General features: G+C 35.6%; 3 protein-coding genes across 7 annotated transcripts in view; 1 reads left to right on the top strand and 2 right to left on the bottom strand.

Moving 5' to 3' along the window:
- The window catches only part of LOC133524279 (dual oxidase), a 75,361-nt gene extending 65,814 nt beyond the window's left edge, over positions 1-9,547 (bottom strand). The window contains exons 1-2 of the mRNA XM_061860186.1: positions 9,355-9,547; positions 3,464-3,566 (exon numbers count right to left, since the gene is read on the bottom strand). Of these exons, the coding sequence (XP_061716170.1) occupies positions 3,464-3,548 (85 nt within the window). The 5' untranslated portion in view covers positions 3,549-3,566; positions 9,355-9,547. The remainder of the gene's footprint in view (positions 1-3,463; positions 3,567-9,354) is intronic.
- Positions 1-16,984, top strand: part of LOC133524282 (transcription factor 15-like) — a 60,062-nt gene extending 43,078 nt beyond the window's left edge. The window contains exons 1-4 of one of the 4 annotated variants that reach the window (XM_061860195.1): positions 9,711-12,496; positions 14,089-14,219; positions 16,186-16,277; positions 16,366-16,984. In XM_061860195.1, coding sequence (XP_061716179.1) covers positions 12,357-12,496; positions 14,089-14,219; positions 16,186-16,277; positions 16,366-16,410 — 408 coding nt within the window. In that variant the 5' untranslated portion in view covers positions 9,711-12,356 and the 3' untranslated portion in view covers positions 16,411-16,984. Of the gene's footprint in view, positions 1-9,710; positions 12,497-14,085; positions 14,220-16,185; positions 16,278-16,365 lie in introns of those variants that run through there. The other 3 variants (XM_061860194.1, XM_061860197.1, XM_061860196.1) reach the window with 3 other exon arrangements.
- LOC133524280 (integrin alpha-PS1) overlaps positions 16,971-20,783 on the bottom strand; it is a 119,719-nt gene continuing 115,906 nt past the window's right edge. For both annotated transcript variants that reach the window (XM_061860188.1, XM_061860190.1), the window contains 2 exons: positions 20,476-20,700; positions 16,971-20,219 (listed from right to left, as the gene is read on the bottom strand). In XM_061860188.1, the coding sequence (XP_061716172.1) occupies positions 19,983-20,219; positions 20,476-20,700 (462 nt within the window). In that variant the 3' untranslated portion in view covers positions 16,971-19,982. The remainder of the gene's footprint in view (positions 20,220-20,475; positions 20,701-20,783) is intronic.

Raw genomic sequence — 20,783 nt, 5'->3', positions numbered from 1 at the left:
TCAGTTGTGGTAGTATAATCAATTTTCTTTCCTTTATCTAACGAATTAAGAGCCCATCAACGTGCTCACTAGCGCCACTGCTAAATAATTGTGATTGTTTAAATTTAACGATAGATATTTAAAAAAGGGGGCCGCTACGTACTGTATTTTGTATTTAAGTACCTTTTGAATACATCAAACTAGTTTTTATGTTGATGGATTTGTCGAACTATGAACTCAAAACTAAAACGGCCGTTTTAACTTTGGACGCCTAGATTGACGAATCCAGCAACGTAAAGACTATTATGATGTATTCAAAAGGTACTTAAATACAAAATACAGTACGTAGCGTCCCCCTTTTTTAAATATCTATCGTTGAATTTAAATAATCACAATTATTTAGCAGTGGCGCTAGTGAACACGTTGATGGGCTCTTAACAAGTAACATTCATCGATGTTCACTGGTTTGGTTCGTTCAGATGCCGAACGGAGACCTTCGAATGCAATTACAGTAATTTGTAATGAATAATGCATCTACAAAAGAATTGTATTCAACTATACTTAAAATAAAAACCATTAATTTGCTATTGTAGACCCAAAGTACTTCCTCTGAATAGGCTTAATCGCAACCAAAGAATAGACATAATGACGGTAATAAATAATATTTGACTTTTTTAATAATCTATTTAGTCATGACCCGAGGAATAGACATACGAGAATATGGTACTTATCATAATATGATGTGTTGCTGTTATTTTAATTGTGTTCGTTATTTTAATATAATATGGATCATTTGCTATCAGATATAAACTTAATCGAATTAACACATTTTTCGTATTATTCACATTTCTCGGACATAAATTAAAACTTACAAATTCTAGTTGATTTGTAACCAATATTAATTTGCTGCTGAGATGGCGTGCGACAATACTTCCCTGACATCGAGCCATCAATTGACAAATCGAATAAAAACGATTCCATAAATGAATACAATGGGTTACCTAAGAAAGTTATCCTATTACAGATAGAGGTCTCAGTGACCTTGGTACAAAAGCGGAAGCTCTCAAGGGTACGGGGAAATGTTCTGCATCGTGACTGTAGTGGCGCACGCGCGCAAATGTCAAGATTTTGACGTCACCAGCAGCTGGTAACGATCTACATTTCGACATTAAACACCGGAACTTCGGAAGGCATTACGAGTATACCAGGATAATGTTGACTATATTATATACTATTGTCAACTTTACTCATTGAGTCCTTCAAAGTGTTAATATTTGATGGCATTGTTATTCTTATTCTATTTCTCCCTTAACATTGAATAGGTACTAGTTATTCTTGTGTGTTTCAGTATATTATTTATTTATTTAGGAAACTCTTTCGCGCATTAGAGGGGGCCTGTGCCCAGCAGTGGGACGTATTATATTTATATTATATTTATATTATATTTATACTATATTTAGGAAACAAACAGTCCCGTACAAATGTGTTTTAAACTTATAGATAGGTATACAATTACACTTATAGTTCCATTAAATATTAAATACTTACTGATATTCATAACAATTAGAAACACGGCTTGTTTGGCACTGCCCATAAATAGGAAAAAAAATACACATAAAGTAATAATTAGATACACAACTAAGTAACTTTTAATATAATACTTTTAATAAAAGAGGTATCGAATTAAGCCGACATAAAAACTCAACTTGTAATACCTACTTATAATATTAATTGTAACAGATAATTTGATTCATCTCACATGTGTCAAGTTCAATTACCACAGGCGGCCGACGAACAAGAAATTTACGCGATTTAATGGTTCTGCGGAAAAATAATTCTTCCGACAAATTGATGTCACAGTGAAATCTTTGCAACAGACAACATGGGATCGTGGCTAAACTGATGTGATTGTAGATCCCTTTACATCTACAGCGATATTGTCTAGGGCTTCCCGGTATTCCGGGATCCTGCACCTTTTTTGATCCCGCTTGTTGCGGGATTGCGAGCACGGGTTCCCGCAGCATTTGCAGTCCTGCACTCAGAACGATGCAACAGAAATTAGTGCTACTATAATTCATCAGCCTCTCATCTTTTTTATTCATGACAATCTTGGACTAAAACACTTGGGTCCATGATAAAAAAAGAGATGAATGTTCATTATTGTGACAGGTCCATTGGCAAATATTTATGCTTTGAAAGTATTCCGCCAACTAGCGTGGAAGCTATATACAGTCCCGCAGGTACCGGGATTAAAGATAGGCTGCGAGATTGGAAGCCCTGATATTGTCGCGTAAAACAAGAACCGCATAGTAACAGTATAATAGCTGTGTCGGTAGCTCGTGACCGATCAACACGACGTTGCGCGCGACACAAAACACCGGCTCACATCCTTGTAGCATGTTGCGGACACATCCGCCTGCACGGCATGTTGATGTTGTGGAGATCCGGCCCATCGGTGCTCACATGCTGAATCATTCGATCGAGCCGGAATAATTAAGGAACAGATACTTACAATAATTACTTTGACGCGAATTATATTGGCAGATTTAGAGCAGAGTAAACGCTTCTACCTGTGTACGTTATGTTTTTACCTGTCCCAGCGCTTCACACTATATTATTTAGGATCTTAAGTATACTTATATAAATTGAGCTGTTCGTCACCACCTCTAATATTGGAAATATGACGTTAGTCGTTTATCGCCGTGAAAGTTGACAACAGATGACGGTGTCTAAATGTTTACCAACAAAAAAAAATTACCAACGACAGTTCTTAGATTAGTGGAGCCCGACTGGTGAATACTATTAACTGATATGATACTTATGAAAATGTTCACTTATACCCAAACACTCAATAATTAATTATTTACATATCCAAGGCCGAGCGTTGACACCTACCAAGACACTGACGGGTAAAAAGTTTTACAGCACCCGTTAATCATTTTGTAGACAATTAACCGGCAAAAATGCTGCCTTAATTAAAATTGTGACAAGATTATGGATGTCGGGAGCTTAACTATAATTGATGACAAGTCAAAACGTACAAGCTCTTTTTATTATCAAGGCATAAGTAAAGTATATATACGCCTCTGAAACAATTAGGTATGCATTAATATATGTGACGTTTTCAAGCACAATGTAGCACAACCACATTATCGGTTATTTGGGATTGCATCTAAATGATAGCAGCGCCTTTACTACTAACGATAATACACTTCTAACGGCCCAATTTGAAGAATGATTAAGACACGTTTAACATCTTGGAAAGATCTTTAAAAAATTGATAACTAAACGACATGTCAAAATTGACTTATCAACGATATTTCTAACGTCAAAGTGACATTGGATGCCCGAATCGAGCTGCTTCTGACAATTATACGACATATCCACAATATCTACATGAGAACTTATCTAAACCAGAACTAATCGACAGAAAACAATAAGGTTTTGGTATTCGTATGATTAAGTAAATATTAAATGAGTTTACCTGGATCAGACAAACATTGTGTCACTGCTAAAATCGTGGCCAGCGCTAATGTGAGCCGACGGCTCATATAGCTGCCAGCGGACATCGTGCAAAACTACACACTCTGAAACAAACAACGTTTATATCAAAATAATTATACATGAAAAGTGAGTTATCTATTACAACTAGGGTCTAATAATTAAGCATATAACTTAGGTTTACTATTTATTCGAGCTTAGATATACTACCCGACAAGGTATCTGATAGCCATGATTCTGTACCTGCCTGCCTACAAACTTATCTTCTTCTTAGTCAGTATTTTGGTAACCTATTACTAGCATAATTATGAATTTATAATAAAGCATAGGAGTAAGTATGAAATTTGGGATAAAGGTGCGTTAGATATTTATTCATATCAGGTTATTATTTACAAGCAATATGTGCCACGTATGAGATAATTTGTACACTAAATCGTGATTTGCGGAAGTTGACTAATATTTAACCTTGTTCGTTTTGCGGTATATTATTAAGTATCGATTAGCCTTCTACCATAGGTAGAATTAAGTTAATTGTCGAGAGGTCTTTTGATCTGTTTTCTAGTTTAAAATTACAAAGCCGTGTTCACTATAAAAATTAATTAATAAACATGAAACCATCTAGATCAATAAACACATAGGTAGGAATACTGCCTACATTATACAGGCCTGCACACATTATATTCAAGAAAGGATTATGTAATGCAACAGGTAAAAGGGCAGGACAGATAACTATTTTACCCATGTAGCTGAACACGGTCACCGGTATGCTTTAAATAGACGTGATTGTAGGTAGATAACCATATTTGCTGAACCGTCGAGAACCGAGATATATTCAAATCACTTAAAAATATCTGGGTGACCTAGCATTGCTTGCATCATTAAAATGAATTCAAAATAATTTTACTCTCGTAAATCTACTAAATTGTGTTTATTAATATTTTTGTTACTGTTTTGCCACATTCTACTTTCGGGCGATTATTTTATTTAAAAAAAGCTTTTTGGAAGCATTGGAATAATGTGCATCATTGATGTTTGCTGAGAACATAATTATATGTTTTAAACATAGACTTAGAAATAAAATAAACATTACAACTTTTTTTTAATTTACTTAACTCAAAATTACGTAACGTCTTTTATTTTATTTTTCGATTTTTTTGACTATGCACGCAATTTTAGGGTCCTGTTTTAACTAGGTTTAACTAGTTTCGCTGAACTGATTTGTACATTTGCATGGACACATTATCAATTAATTTATTCGCAAAGTGGCCATAAAACAATGCAGCTGAGTATATAATAAAGAAAATCTATCCATCCCATAACTACTTTTAGTACCTAAGTCTCTCCAAACACTAATCGTTAGCGCAGTTTTGATATCCCAATTTTTTTTTCAAAACTATACATATTCAAATACTATAAACCTGTAAAAATAGCCCTGTTAAGCTGACATGAAAAGATTTTAGTTAAGTATGTTTTTATATTGTAGGTGGGTATAAAATGTTATTTCATAACCAGTTCCTGATAAAAAATCGCCAATAACCTTCCTACATAATTAGAGCAATGAATAATTAATTACCTACCTATCAAGTTTATAGTCCGTGAGTTTGTATGACTGTTTTATAAGAGGACATTCACTCTAGAAAAAATATAAAATATAGCTACGCATCAACCTCGTGACCGATTGTTGAATAGATAATTTAAGATAAAGATATTTTCACGACTCTTGGACCTGGCTACTTGTTTAATGATTCTGATTTATCTTACTTGTTCGTATATAAATGTCCCTATCTAAAATGATATTAACAAAAAAATCGAAACGATGGTAAATTAAACACAAAAACGATAAAAAGATAACTATAATCTCAACACGATATACATTGTCGACTATGTATGATTTGCAAAGGTGAACGTATAATATAGAATAGAATAGTACAGTAGAATATTATTTATAACATCCTATGGCCAAACTTGTTTCATGTTGCTTAGATTTTATCAAAATAATTTCCTGAAATATAATTCAGATTTCAAAAAACATTTTCACAATTTTTCTCAAAAAGCATGCCACTTTTAACCACATTACATCAACTAATTATCATCAACAGCAGACAAAAATTTGATCATAATTATTTATTTGTATAATAGAAAAGCATACTAATTTAATAATTTTCATATCGTTGTCTATTATTTTTATGGTAGGTAAGCAGATTCTTCTTAGGATGGGTCTTTTATGTTATCCCACGTTAATTAATTAAGTAAGTAAGTAAGTAAATATTCTTTGTTGCACCAACAATTATATATTTACTTATAGAATAAAAAAAAAGTAAAACGAAGGGGCATAACTGTGGTTAATGTACAATAAATAGTGTAAAAATAGTATCCATAATGTCCATCCAGGAGGAAAACGGACTATATTTATGTGGAGAAGCGGTCGGCCAATATCTTCCTAAATGTTATTTCCTTTATCTAATAAAAAATGCATTCTTACTAGATTGCATCTTATTTTTTACTTACCTACCTGACTTAAGAATATCATTGATTTGATAAAAACTGCCCATAGTAGTGTCCACGTTAGGTGAGCCGCGCGAGAGTAAATCTCATGTTGCACAACAAGGATATGTGGGGCAAGCGCTCGAGGCAGCGTCTTCTCGGTGGCACGCGGCTGTGACTGTTCTCAAATATAATTCATTTCTTTAGAGAAATATTGTGTTTGCGAACTAGGTAAAATAGGTACTCTATAACTCTTTTATTTCGCTATAATATTTTCAGGTCGTCGTATGTGTGTGATAGTGCTTGTACGAGTTTCGATTAAAGTACTAGTTTAGTACCATAACAATACTTAATAGACACGCTGATCAATATGAAAATAATAACAATAGAGCTCAACGAGGGAGGGGGGGGTTTGGGGGTTTAGGATCGGCAACGCGCATTTAACTCCTCTGGAGTTGCAGGCGTACTTAGGCTACGGAGACTGCTTACCATCAGGTGGGCATTAAAAAAAAGTAAATGAAAAAAACACTAAAGCAGATACGAGTAAGGTGATCTTACTATTCGTGAACTCGTTATATGTATGTTATTATCATAACAATTGTAGGTAGGTATAAACTTTTTATCGTTAACAAATTTCTACACAAGTTCTAGGTACCTAGTTATTTATTTGTCATATTAATATGAAGATAATGATTGTGTTTTAAATATCCGCAGGGTCACGTGAAATGTGATACCGGTTCTGTATGTCGCTGTCTTGGTGTTTATTAAGCAGAATTTAAATAAAAATAAAATCAATATAATTAAGCGGGATTCTTGGAAATTTCATGTTTTTTTTTTGTTTGACTTTACTTATATTAAGTAGTTAATATGTATAAGAATATTTATTTTTACATTCTTCTCATCAAATGAACAAAAGTGAACAAATTAGCAATTGCTACCAATAAATGAATTGATAAAACAATTAATTTAAGAGCAAACCGCACACCACAAACTACCATCATTTGTAACGTTCAAACGACTAGAGACCTTAAAGTTTGAATGATCGAACCGAAACCGTTCTATAACTACCTGCAGCGATTATTTCTCATGATGGGCCGATAAGCGTCTGAATTACTAAATAAAATAATGGGCGGTCATGTATAATTGCGCTTAGGCAACGGCGTGAATTTGACCCATAATTGTTTACCGTCAAGGACGATTACAAAATGCTTGCATTATGCGCACGGAGATCTTCCATAGGTACCTACACTTTGAGCTTGGACGCCTGCTGCATGTTTAACAAACGGAAATTATTTAGGATCCTACATGTGTGAAGAAAAGTATAAAATAGCAATGTTTACGTAACGAAAGCAGCAAGATTGCATTGGTTTGATTACATAGTTGCCTAGACTAGAAGTAATTCGTATTTTACTTACACTATTATATATCATGACATACGAGTATAACACATGACTCTTGAACTGTAGACATTTAATCTATTGATATTCTTCCGTCATATAAAATTCTGGTGAAACGGTGTTTAAATTGGAAAACCCCGAATTGTGAAATTGAGGAACTCCAAAGAGTCTAGACATTCCCTACGTCCGTGCGAGTATTAGAGAGGATCATACGTTTTCTAAAATCACAATTATAGCGGGTTTGGGTAACATTTTGGCGATGTAAAAGAAATTTAGAAATGTAACTCTTTGGTTAATAAGGGCCATTCCATCTGATTTCGACAATTTTTAAATAAATAGTGTGCCGCATGAATTTTAATTTATTGAAAAAATTTAGGACAACCATATGTCCAGATCTCCAGATGTTCTCCTTTACCGCAATTCTCTACCGATTCTCGTGAAATTTTGTGCCCCGGTTCAGTGTTTGGATTTTTTCAAAATGGCGGAGTTATAATTAATCAGTTGTAAGACTTGTAAGCTGTGCTCGCGTGGTCTGCAGCTCACAGACTTTCTAGATTAAATATTTTGACAAAATTGTAAAGGTGAGTTATACTAGTAAAATCATGAATACATAGCTATGGAATATAGAACTGGCCTTCGTTTAATGTTAGCGAATCTGAAGTTTGATGATGACACATGCGATCATGGTTGCACAAATAAAATGAAATGATAAAAGCTCTTATTTCGATGTGCAAAAAGATGATCTTGATACGCACCTTGCCGTTGCTTGGTCGTTGTTTAAAGGTGTCCCAAGCGTTTTATTTTATTTGCCAAGTTTCATTTATTTCTGAGTAATAGAGACGAGTTTAATCTTCAAATGACCACAAAAGCTTTTTTTAATTAAGTATATAGGATTAAGATTCGGCACATAATATAAAAATTGATCCGTTTAATACTTATTTCTCAGATAAATAAATTCAAATGACCATGTCATTTAGTAGACATTTGTTCTTTAGGGCACAAACGCAGTTCTACGAATCAATGATTCTCAGAAATCAATAGGATTCCCATGGCTCGACGATTACTAAAGCAAAGGATTTAATTATCTTACTATGACGTCAGATAAGATTGAAGATGGTACCAAGTTAGCGGTATTTCCTATTTAAATGCAATGCGGTGTTTGCCCTCGCATGCATCATATCATATGCGATTGTAATAGGTAATTGGCAGGATGGCGAGGATCCTTAGTAATTCATGCGGAGTTCCATTGGTGGTGTCTAGGCAGTTGACACAAAAATCGCAATTTACTCGATTATGACTTTTATTGCCACTCATAAGAGATCAAAACTGAATACTCGATTCTGTGCCACATATTCGTTTCGGTATTTTGTGATAGATTAAGTTTCAAGAAGAGTATTCGAAATTATTTCATATGTCACATTAACATGAAAAATAGGTAGTTGGTAGATTAAGATTACGAGAGGGCTGTACCCGTATGTACAATGTACCTATTTACTAACTACCCACCCATGTTTTGGATAGCGAAAATTATTGCATGCTTAGCATTCCCACCATAACATAAGTAAAAGTCAATGTGTGCCTATCCAATTATGACTAGGTCTGCACTTATTAGGTAAATATTACTTACTTATGTGTAATTTATTCTAAATTACACATAAGTCTTTGTTTTCGGTTAGTTATAGGCCAAATTAGGATTAAAATATAGTAGAAAACCTTCTAATGTATTTGATAATTGTTCAACTTCAGATGCAAGTACCAAAACAAACACAATAAGTTTATTGGACATATACATAGTATATAGCAAGCCAAGAATTACTTAGATTTGATTTTTCGGTAGGTGCGGCCAGAGGTTCGGGAGATGCACAATTAATGCATCGGTCAGCAATATATGATTGCGTCCTTGCATTCACTGTGAGACGGAGCCTTATCATCGAATGTCATCGTCTAACTTAGGCTGGACTACGACTAGTAGAAAGGCAGACACCGAACTCACCTTTAATTATGATTAGGCATCATGCCAAACGTTTTGTAAATGCTCCTCTATTTGGGACACGCTTGATCACTTCGCTTAAACAATTGTGAGAATATTTTTTGAACACGTTTTTCGCACGAAAACTGTTTACTAAGCGAAAGCTCGCGGATTGCGGAATGTGCGGGCGCTGAGGCGATCGACTCGCGCGCGGCTGCGTGTGAGACTCCGGTAAGACCGTTTCCCCGGGCGAGGTGTCGCGAGGAGAAAGTCTCGGCCATGGTGCGCCGCGAGGTGGGGACGTGACGTCTGCAAAACCAACAGACACCTGACCTAATCGATTGAGCATCATAGCGGTGGCTCGCCGGCCATCCGCGGAGATGGTACCTAACATAGGTAACTCCTGGAAGAAGATTTCGATTTTATACCTAATCATTAAAAATCAGAATGATGTATTTTTTGGCCCACTAACTAATCATTTTTAATGGTTTGATGGATTTAACCATAATGAGGTATTTAGGATTTGTATAGATACGTTATTGAAGTGGCTTTATATTTGTATAATCAACCAGGATATAACAATATTCTTAAACTTCAATGTAAAAATTTCACAATTTTCTGCAGTAGGTACTTGAAATGGACAGTCAGTTGTGGAGAAATAGTAAATTGTTAACGAAGAGATAAAAGGCACTAATTTCTGCCGAGGTAGTTTGGCGCTCGAGCGCAGTGAGAGCGCCAATAGTCTGAGGCTGAAATGATGCCTTTCACCCGAGTCAAACACTCTACTTTTTATTTAGAATGCGAGGAAAGTAAAATCCATGTGTTTTTTTAAATATAGAAGTATAATTTTTTATAGCATCTCTTGAGGGTCCTTTAATTAAACATTTAGGTAAAATAATCGCTATCTCCAATGCAGGAACTTATCACTTTCTGCACACTTTAGAACAACAATTACCCTCTTTCAGATAATGAAAAATGCAAATGATTATTCTTTTTCCGATTAGGGTACTTTACCTACCACTCTTCTCTTTACTACCTGTACAGAACTATATAGCTGTTTGTTGGTACTATAGGTACTATAGGTGCTATAGGTGCTATCATGTGCCATTATTGGTTACGCTTCCGTGGTTCTTATAGGTCGCAATGTAGACAATTTATAATTTCTGTGTATCGGATTTAAAACAGTTTAAATTAGTAATTGAAAAGTGACCTGAAATAACTTTGTGATAGTTATTACAATATAAATTCATAGTTCATAACTACCGTTTTCAAAGTTACAGTAAGAATTCAACGGGAACAAACCTAACTAAAGTGAAAATAAAATTACGAATACGGCCCACTATATTTTGGCTTTCATACGTTTATTTTTTTAAGAAGTAGGTACTTACTTAAGACAGTAAAGCTTTTTAATGTTACAAATGAATACGAATGGGCCCGCCGTAGTCGTCGAGTCTGGCTATAACTCAGCCAATTAGTGGTGTTCTCACGGACGCGGCATCCCTAGAGAGTGAGATCGACTCGTGTGATCGTGTCACGCTATGAAATAATATTGTAAATTAAATAGGTGTAGCTGGTATTGATCGTAGGATGAGCCCATGCAATTAGAGCATCGTCTAAAATTAATTGCATAAATGATAATTGAAAATTTCACTACTATTAATAAAAATAAACAAAGTTAAAGATTTTAGAAATTTCTCATCTGTATATCCTATTGTTATGATTGTGAGGTTGTGACCCATAAGACTACGAGACTACAGACTATGAGACTGTAGACTATGAGAGTCCAGTCCAAGCTTTTACGGAAACTATTTTAAGTATACACTTAAATAAAATAAAAATATCAAAGTATGTAACATTGAGGAGTCGAGGACATAAAAACTTCTCCAAAACGTCTGTTTTTTCGATTATGGGGTGAGTCAGCGAGCTAGTTGACAAATCGCGCAGTTAGTCGTCGCTCGCATAAAACACATTTATGGCGGTAGTTAGCCGGAGCACGGGGTGCGCGTTTTACATGCTTGATGACAGCCACCCACCAGGGACGGATTGCATGCACACTTGCTAAGTGGGGCGAAAACTGTTAAGAAATATTTTCACACATGTTTTTGTTTGGAGTTAAGTAGGCAAGTATATCAAAATTATTAAGTAGAAAGAATTAATTTATTCCATTGCTAAGTTATTAGCAGTATTACTTTTTCAAATGTTTATAGTGTAAGTTATCATACAGGTACCTATATGATGTCATCATCATATCAGTCTTTTATCGCCCACTGCTGAGCATAGGCCTCTCTTCTAGTAGGTACGCCACTTATCCCGAAACTGAGCCAATCTCATCCAGAAGTGACACGCAGTCTTCCGAAAGACGTCCACCCAACGAGCCAACGGACGCCAGGCACTCCTTTCGTCTGAAACCGGCCACCATTCCGTTAGCATTTTGGCCCACCTGCCAACACTCATGCTTTATATGATGTTTATGTACTTTAATAAATAAAATAATAACAGAATACCACCAATTCATTAATTCATACGTAAACTCTTAGAAACTTACCTATCCTCTTTGAAAATTTATAAATGAAATTGTAGCCATTGCTAGTGAATTTGTTCCTCGCAAATACTAATCATATTTGTTCTGAGATCAATCGTGGTGTAAATTCTATTCTGTTGAATGTACACATTTCACAATATGTTTGAAAATTACTACATATTTTTATGTGACGTATCATGGTTCTAAACTTGATCTAAATTGAGCAATGTAATAGTGCATTTTCTAAATACGGCCCTGTGTCCTCAGTAGCCATCTGTTTATACAATTATCGGTTAAGCACCCGCCTCAGAGCGCACTGTTCTTCCTAAATGACTCCTTCATGACCGACACCCATCCCGATACTTATTAGGGGCCCGCCGAGCCCCCGGATTAGTCCGCATCCCGCATTCGACCAGCCAACATTAACTAGCATCAATTAATACAAATTACCGAAGCGTACACAAACCGCGCACATCCTATGTGACAATCATTCCAAGTATACAATATGGAGAATTTCCTGAGCTACCAGTGTTTGAGTGAGGATTGGGAGAAGCATGTGTACTCTGTGAGTTCGTATCAGAAAGAAGTGCCGGTGGTCAAGCAGAGGTGCCAAGCTAACGCGCGAGAGAGAGACAGGACACAAAAGTATGTACTTGATTTTTAAAATTTCCTATCAGAAGAGAGTGAGACAGATTATTGCAATGAATAGAAGAACATGTTTTCCCAGTTATCTTAGGTATCTGACGTACACGTGCCTATTTAATCACCCTGAGTAAATGCCTAAAATCAATAATTACTTATAGAAATAATAATTATTTATTTTTCCGATGGAATTATTTATGATGGGTATTTTTGGAGACACTTTTGATCACACGTGAATTATGACTGGTACATAGACAAATCACTCTCATCTCAGTGGATATCGAGGCTTTGTTGGAGTCGGCTGATCTCAAAGTTTTTATTCAGAGCAGAGATTAAAACTTAAGCTTAAACTTTGCAGTAAAATAAAGGATTGTAACATAAGAAAGCTAAAAAGAAGAGAAAGTTGTAATAATGGCTAATGCAGACCGTATTACAAAGCAAGGCGTACCATCTGATTCCACGTGGTAACTTACGAATATGTATTCGCCTACAGTTGCTTAATAAGTATAATGAGGTTTTCTGAAGTGTGCATTCAAGTAAAGCTTGATATTGTGGTTAACCTACATAATTATAGTTCTTTCCATTGTTGTTTGAGCTGAGATCTGATCCATGTTGAGCAATCAAGTGTTTTTCACTGCATAAGTTGTGTGACTGTTTTCATACTGTTTTGATTTTTATGTAATCAGTAGAAAAAATATATTTATACATACCGGTTTGTATAAATATATTTTACAGTTGGGGCACTTACGTTAGTAACTTTGGTACTTAAGTACCGACGTCGCCATACTAGCTGTATAGAAAAGTGTATCCCATCAAAAACATTTCATGTAAAATGTAGCCAAGACGAGACCATAAGGCTCGCACTGTCAAAAAGTTATCAGATCTCTTGTAGAGCCAAGCTTCTAACTCTACAAGCCCTAACTTCACAAATTCTACTCCTTAGTCAAAATATATGGCTTGGCCATTTCGCTACCGTCATATAGCCGTAAGTAAGTCTTGGCGGGGGCACTACCGTGCCCTCAGATAGGTACTTAAGTTAGGGCACCGTGTGCACACACTGCCATACTATAATAGTGTTACGATAAGTGTTTGGCAAAATTTCTTTATTGATTTATCGCTGACCGTACTTTTCTACAAGCAACTAATACTCATCGAGACAATTCTAACAGTATCAGCATCAAACACAATTAGATTGCGTTGTTTTATCACAGAGTTCCTATGGCCACCTCCTGTCTCCATCATCAGATCAGCTCGATGGTACCATGGTATGGTGGTGGTGTCACCCGACTTATGTATGCAATATTCAATTTCATTGAAAATCGGGAAGGGGGTCAAATTTAAATTACAAGATTTAGCCACATAGTCACATACATACAAAATAGAGTCATATCTCTTTTTGTAAAAATATTAGTGAATAGTAAATGCTTCTAACGCATCCATTACTGTTGATGCTGACAATACCTACATCAACACATTTAACTGACCAATAGTAGTCCATATCTCGTTGCAATAAGGTTTACGAATGTCCAATTAACTGTGTGGACGTCATTTGTTCTTTGTAATTGTTATCAAAATGCCGTGTTATGTTGAAGCAGCGTCAACATGGCGTTCAACACGCTGCGTCTTCTGATTCCAACTGAACCACCGGACAGAAAACTCAGCAAGATCGAGATCTTGCGGCTGGCCGGCAGCTACATAACGCACCTCGACAACCAGCTATATACAGGTGAGGCCCTAGCGTGCGATACGTGGCTTCTACTTAATCCAATCCTACAGGACTAAACTTGCAAGATCGAGATATTCGAACTAGCGGGGAGCAATACATATCTATAATAAACGTATGTCTACAACGAATTCTATTTAGGTAAATGACTTAAATCTCAGGTGTCTTGCTATACTACTAGGATCGAGAAATCCCCGGTGGTAAATACTCTCTACTAATTTTCCTAGGGCTATTAAAGCTTATTAAGATATCGAAATTCTTTAGCTAGCAGACAACTCTATTGCGCATCTCGTCCATTCAAATGAGGCTTAGGCATCCGCGTAGCTCCCTTAAATAGATCTTCTAAAAGTCTAGAAGTAACTATTACGTTTGTCAGGTGACTTTTTAAACCCTTTGTAAGCCCATTGCAGGTCTCGTTCACTCGCTAACATCTTCATGTGTTTTTGAAACCAAACGTTTTAAAGACAGTAAAACAAAAAGAGACTGTTGTCAGTTTCCTCAGTGCTCTGCAGCCCGCAACTGGCGTATCTTAGCAAGTAGTTTGCGTACTTATTTATTAAAGATAAAATTAATCTGATGCCATCACTAATCTTATTAATAAAATCTTAATCTAATAATCCCTGACGAAGCCATAAATATAACAGTGCCATCAAGTTGAGGTAAAACTTATCTATTTTTATTTTTTATACTACGTCAGTGGCAAACAAGCATACGGCCCGCCTGATGGTAAGCAGCCTCCGTAGCCTATGTACGCCTGCAACTCCAGAGGAGTTACATGCGCGTTGCCGACCCTAAACCCGCCCCCCCCCCCCTCATTGATCTCTGGCAACCTTACTCACCGGCAGGAACACAACACTATGAGTAGGGTCTAGTGTTATTTGGCTGCTGAAGATCCAAGCAAGAGCAAGAGGTGTTGTTTAAGATCCATTGTAGAATGTATTACAAATCGTATTGTATCTAAAATGGCATTCAAATAGGTTCATCTAAACCATGTTGAAATTTAACCCTACAACACAGACACAGGTTTGCGCGTTTACTGCAAAAACGCTTGCTTTTGTCGTGTCACCTTGTTTTTCGAAAGTACTCCCCTGACTGCCACAACTAGTTCGGAATCCTTGGCGTCCACGGCCATTTAGATGGTACAGGGGCACCCCAGTACCAGCTTCTCCCTCTGGACCGCATCCAACGGAGGGCGACTCGGATTGTCGGAGCTGAGTAGAGATGTAGCTTCGCTCTGCACTTTCTATCGATATATAACGGGGAGTGCTGTGAGGAATTGTTCGGATTGGATTAAGGTATAGTAGGTTCAGCCAGCAGAGTTTTTGACAAATGGGAGCGCTTTTTTAGATCACAATATGGGTGCCAACAATTTAATTAGCAATCTTAAGACCTTTCTCTAGTAGGTAACTGCATCTGATTTTTCGACTCTAAAACTTGTAACAATTTTTGCACAAATGCTAATAAAATTGCGCAATATTATTTTTGCTAAAACTAATCAATTAAGTACTTTTTTGCTAAAACTTAAAAACAAAAAAAAAAAACCAAAAACATGATATCCGCAATTCCGGGCACGCACATCCATCTCGCTCACGCTTACGCTCAGTGAGAGTGAGAGAATAACTTGAACACACGGGGTCTTAATCCCTGCCGCTTTTTTTCACCATCCAACACACGCGAAAACATTTCTATCTTCATCACTTGGATGGTTGGCGGTCCTCAACTGTGCGTTTCTCTAGAATCTTCCTGATGCCTCGCACGGCTAAACTGTGGAATGAACTGTCGCCTGCGATAACTAGAAACCGATACGAAATTCAAACCTTCAATAAAAGAGCGTACTCCAATCTTAAAGGCCGGCAAAGTTAACAATGCCTCTGGTGTTGCGGGTGTCCATGGGCGACGGTAATCACTTACCATCAGGGGATACGTCTGCTCGTTTGCCTCCCATATAATAAAAAAAATATGTTTTCAGGTATCATCGATCAACCATGTTTGCAGAAAACAGATGAAGATAATAAGAATGGATCTCTATGCACTTTTTGTTGGTCAGCTGTTAAGCAAGATGTAAGTATTAAGCAAGGAGCTGTTTTTTTATAATTTAATAAAGACGATAAATATTCAGGATTATTATATAAATATTTTTTGGTTTCAGAAGCATTCTACGGCAATGGAAAAATTTTACAAATCACCTTTCTGAACAGTATGACTAAGGATAACAATACGTTGTAGTAGCCGGTTCGTAGAGTTGGCCATTGCATGATCTGAGAGGCCATTCCAAAAGACAGGTATTCCGTTTATGAAATCATCGTAATATATTTGGGATGTGATTGGTAAAGTTTGGCCATTTCATGTAGTAGCCGTTTCATGACGTAGTCGGCTATTTTATGAACTGCCTCCGATTTATGAAAATGGCTGGTCAGATTATGAAATGCCTAATTGTACGATCTAGCTTCGACGCTAAAATGCTAGTTTATTTATTATTTTTTATGTTATGTTTGCTAAGTTTTCGAATATCGGCTTATCGGCGACTAAGAACTCTTATATTTTACGCGGTGTCGAAACATTTTTAAAAGTACAGCGACGATCAGTATTGTATTTTACTGATATATGTTGCGTAGGCGCTAAGACTTACATATTACCATTTACACAAGGCCCGGGGCCTTAAAACTACAAGTTATTATATAAGTCTAATCAGTTGAAAATAATTACTTGAACTTTTATAAAATGGGGACCAGAAAGTAAAATAAAACCAAAAAGTAGAAAATGGCACTTTTTATTAATTTGCATCCATGGTCAAATAAGTAGGTATGATTATTAGATTATTACTGACTCAACAAAACCAAAATGTAAATAAATTAAGAAAATATTACAATAATATCAATAAATAATCTAGGGACGCGTTTTGTAAAAACAAAAATGCTGCAAGCGCCTATCTGTCTAATTAGAAAGACATGGAAACATTGCTTACAGCAAACAAGATTTTTATAAAATTCGACCTAGGTAGAAATGTTAAAATCGTTGTACAACTTGAACTTTGAATACAAAATGTTTTTGAATTTATTCACAATTATAATAATTTTAAAGAGTTTATTACTTACAATAAAAATCTATCTTATTATTATTGACCTAATTACGCATTTATGAGTGAGACCGTCTGTTTTGCTACGTAAGTACCTCTTATGTGACTATCATTTAATTTTTTTTTCATCTGTTTGTTAAGTAAAATAACAGAACTTAATTTGACGAAAACCTGCGCCAAAGAAGTCTTATGCTTATTTTTATTATTCTTATGTATATATATGAACATACTGGCGAACATGGGCGCAAAATTTGAACGCTTTCACGTTGATAAAATTATGACATTATGAAAGTAGGCAAGCTTAAGGCGCAGGGTAGGGCAAGGCATTCTTCATACAAACCTTGTGCAAGTTTTATTCGTTAGTTTTGGCACTATAGCATTTAATTAAATTTTTTGCTTGTACATATTGGATATACGCAGTACTTGATGTAGAAATTTTTCTTTATTAAAAAAAAAAAATACAAAAAAAATTAAAAAACTACATCAAGCCCTAGCTAACAGAAAAATAAGCATATTTGCCAAAAATAGTAACTGTAGCGCAAACACAAACGAAGAAAAACGCGCACAAAGTTTCTATGGAAAGAGCTTGCCCTACCCTTCGCCTTAAGAGGAAAGGGCACAATCGATTCTCCATACAAACGTAGTCCTCATTTTCTTCCCTGGCAATTTACTGACATATTTATTGACATTATGGAAAATATTTTTACAGAATTTTACGTATTTAGTCATAGTTCTGCCCGACCGTTTGATTATTTTCGTTTTTTTAATTATTATAAAAGGTAGGGACGAAAAACTGGTTTCATACAATTTTTAAATGCTCCTCTTGTAATATTGAAAAAATCTAAAAAAAATCAAACGGTTCGACATCACACACAAAAACACATCAAATTGAGTAAAAATATTTTAAATAATGTTAATATCCAGAGAGGAATATGGGCACTACGTTTGTATGAAAAGGCGGTTTCAGGGCGGTCGTCCACTTTCATCTTAACAACCAACATCTTAATAACGAAAATTATGTGAAACATATTTTATATAAAAATAAGTTTAATTTGGATCAGTCCTTTTTTTACTGTTTCATTCAAATACTTATCTGAGTAACACTAAATCAACACTAATTATCTTCTAAGCTTTTATGTGGGTAGGAATTTAGAGACCTACCGTAGTCAAACTGCCGTTGACGTCATCTCAGGGAAGTACTCAATTCCTTAATTAACCCATAGTCGACAACTAAATATAGCAAAAAAGACGGTCTATCCCTTAAACTGACATTGACTGGGTTTAATCAATTTATGTAAAAAATATCTAACTATGTACACCAAAAAAGCCGACATGTACCAATAATTTATACATACATCAGGTTACAAGCAAAACTCATTAATTACTAAAAAAATAATTGAACAAAATCGACCTCATTTTAGTAGTAATATGGTTCATTACGGCTATGAACTTGTGGTGGTAATTAGTGAGTTTTACTTGTCACCTGACAAATAACATCAAGATGTAAAGTACGAGTCTCCATTCCTTAAAACTAGTACACTACGAGAAAAATGCTGAAATGTTCGATAACAACGTATAGGGTATGTTTGCTTTTAATTCGCACAAATAAACATAAATATAGAATTTGCCCATTTTTGTATGTACTTTATGTGTGTATACTGTAACGTATTAGGTTGATAAGTGATAACAAATTGTAAATAAATAATTACTCATAAATCATCTTATTGTTTAAGTACGACATTATGAAGTTGATTAATTGCTACCTATACTTACTTGCGCGAGTACATTATTAAATCATTTTTAGTTACAGTACGTAATATAGGAAACTCATACCCTTAGTACAAAAACGTACTTTCACTAGTCAAATCTAAAAATATTTTAAGTACAATAATTTCAACATACTTATTGAAAAAACAAATTATGTACAATTATTACAGTAACCAAATTCTTGGGGCCGTATTCAGACACATTAAATATGATACCAATTTAACATCAATATCACTGCTTCATTGCATCGCGCTCGCTTAATTTGATGTAAATGGTCTCCAACGCAAGTGCAAGGGACGTACAACGTAAAAATAATTTGATACTATCCATTTTAGAATACAACTCCTGGAAATTAATGAGTTAATTTAAGTAGATTGTTACTAAATAAGTGACCAGTTTCACTTTCACATACTCCTACTATAATACAGTTGTTTGCCTTATCAATTGTTTTGTGACTAGTAAAAGTCTAGTCATAGAAGTTAAGTTTAAGTAAATACCTACCTTAATAACTTTTTATAAATATTATCTAAGTAAGGCAAGTATGTATTTACAGAAAGTACCCACAGGTATCCATTTGCATAGAATAAACAAGCATCTAACAAAAATCATTTATTATTTCAACACTCCCATTGAAAAATGCATCATTCCACACAAAAACATAAGCATTTAGAAACAATAAAAAATATCATATCGAGGATCGTGAAAAACATCAACAAAATATAAAACCATGTTTCTCTTCAAAAAATCACATTCACGCATTTTTCCTCTAAGAAGACATCACAGTCAAAATATAAATTATTATATTATAAATCACTAGACGGCGCCACACGCGCACCAAACAGGATTCTTGTGCTCTACACAATTTATCAAGTCCCATTTTTTAAATGTACTGTTCTATTAGATGTGGAAAAGTAAAACTTCAGCTATCGTTTGTTATTCCTGTCCCGTCCGATGAACGGGCTGGACTCGTGATTGTTCTTTTCTAAGTTGCCCGACAACGTTGGGTCGGGTCTGCTCCTCTTGAAGAAGCCAAGCTTCCACAATGCGATTATGAGCAAAATTAACACTATTAGTCCTACTATTACTGACACTATTATCACCCACAATGGCACCTCTGTCGGTTCACTGATCTTTAAGTCTGGATACGCCACGGTTTCCACCTGTAATAAAAGAGAAGAAAATGAAGACTTATTTCAATTTACATTAGAATACCTAACAACGGTTCAAATTATGAAATATACTATGAGTTTTATTGGTCACAGACGTCACAGTTAAAGATTCAATTCAAACACTGCCGACTTGACCGGTATCAAAATCACAGGAAAGTCAATGTTAATGTGGTTGATACACTGGTGAACCAGCGGGGCAGACACAACACACAACACATCCACAAGGCAGAGTTCAAAAGCTGCTTACCATCGTCATATCATCGTCCTCCTTATTCTGATGAATATTGTAATGAGCCGGAATGAGAATGTAAGCATTTGAGGCGATGTTGACGTGACTGACGCGCGGGTAGTCCTCGACTAGCGTAGCGTTCCACAGGCGCGCCTTGATGGTGATGGTGGTCGCCTGAGCGCGCCCGAGACGGTATATTACGCACTGGAACTGGATGCACTTTGCAGTCTTCTTCAGACAGTTCTGTAAAAAATAAACATCCATTTAGTTATTTTCTAGTATTAATATTACATATAAGTATTGCTATAAGTATAATACTCTAGAAG

This window comes from Cydia pomonella, chromosome 13 (assembly GCF_033807575.1).
Source record: "Cydia pomonella isolate Wapato2018A chromosome 13, ilCydPomo1, whole genome shotgun sequence".
Lineage (NCBI taxonomy): Eukaryota > Metazoa > Arthropoda > Insecta > Lepidoptera > Tortricidae > Cydia > Cydia pomonella.
This window is presented reverse-complemented; position numbering and strand designations above follow the sequence as displayed.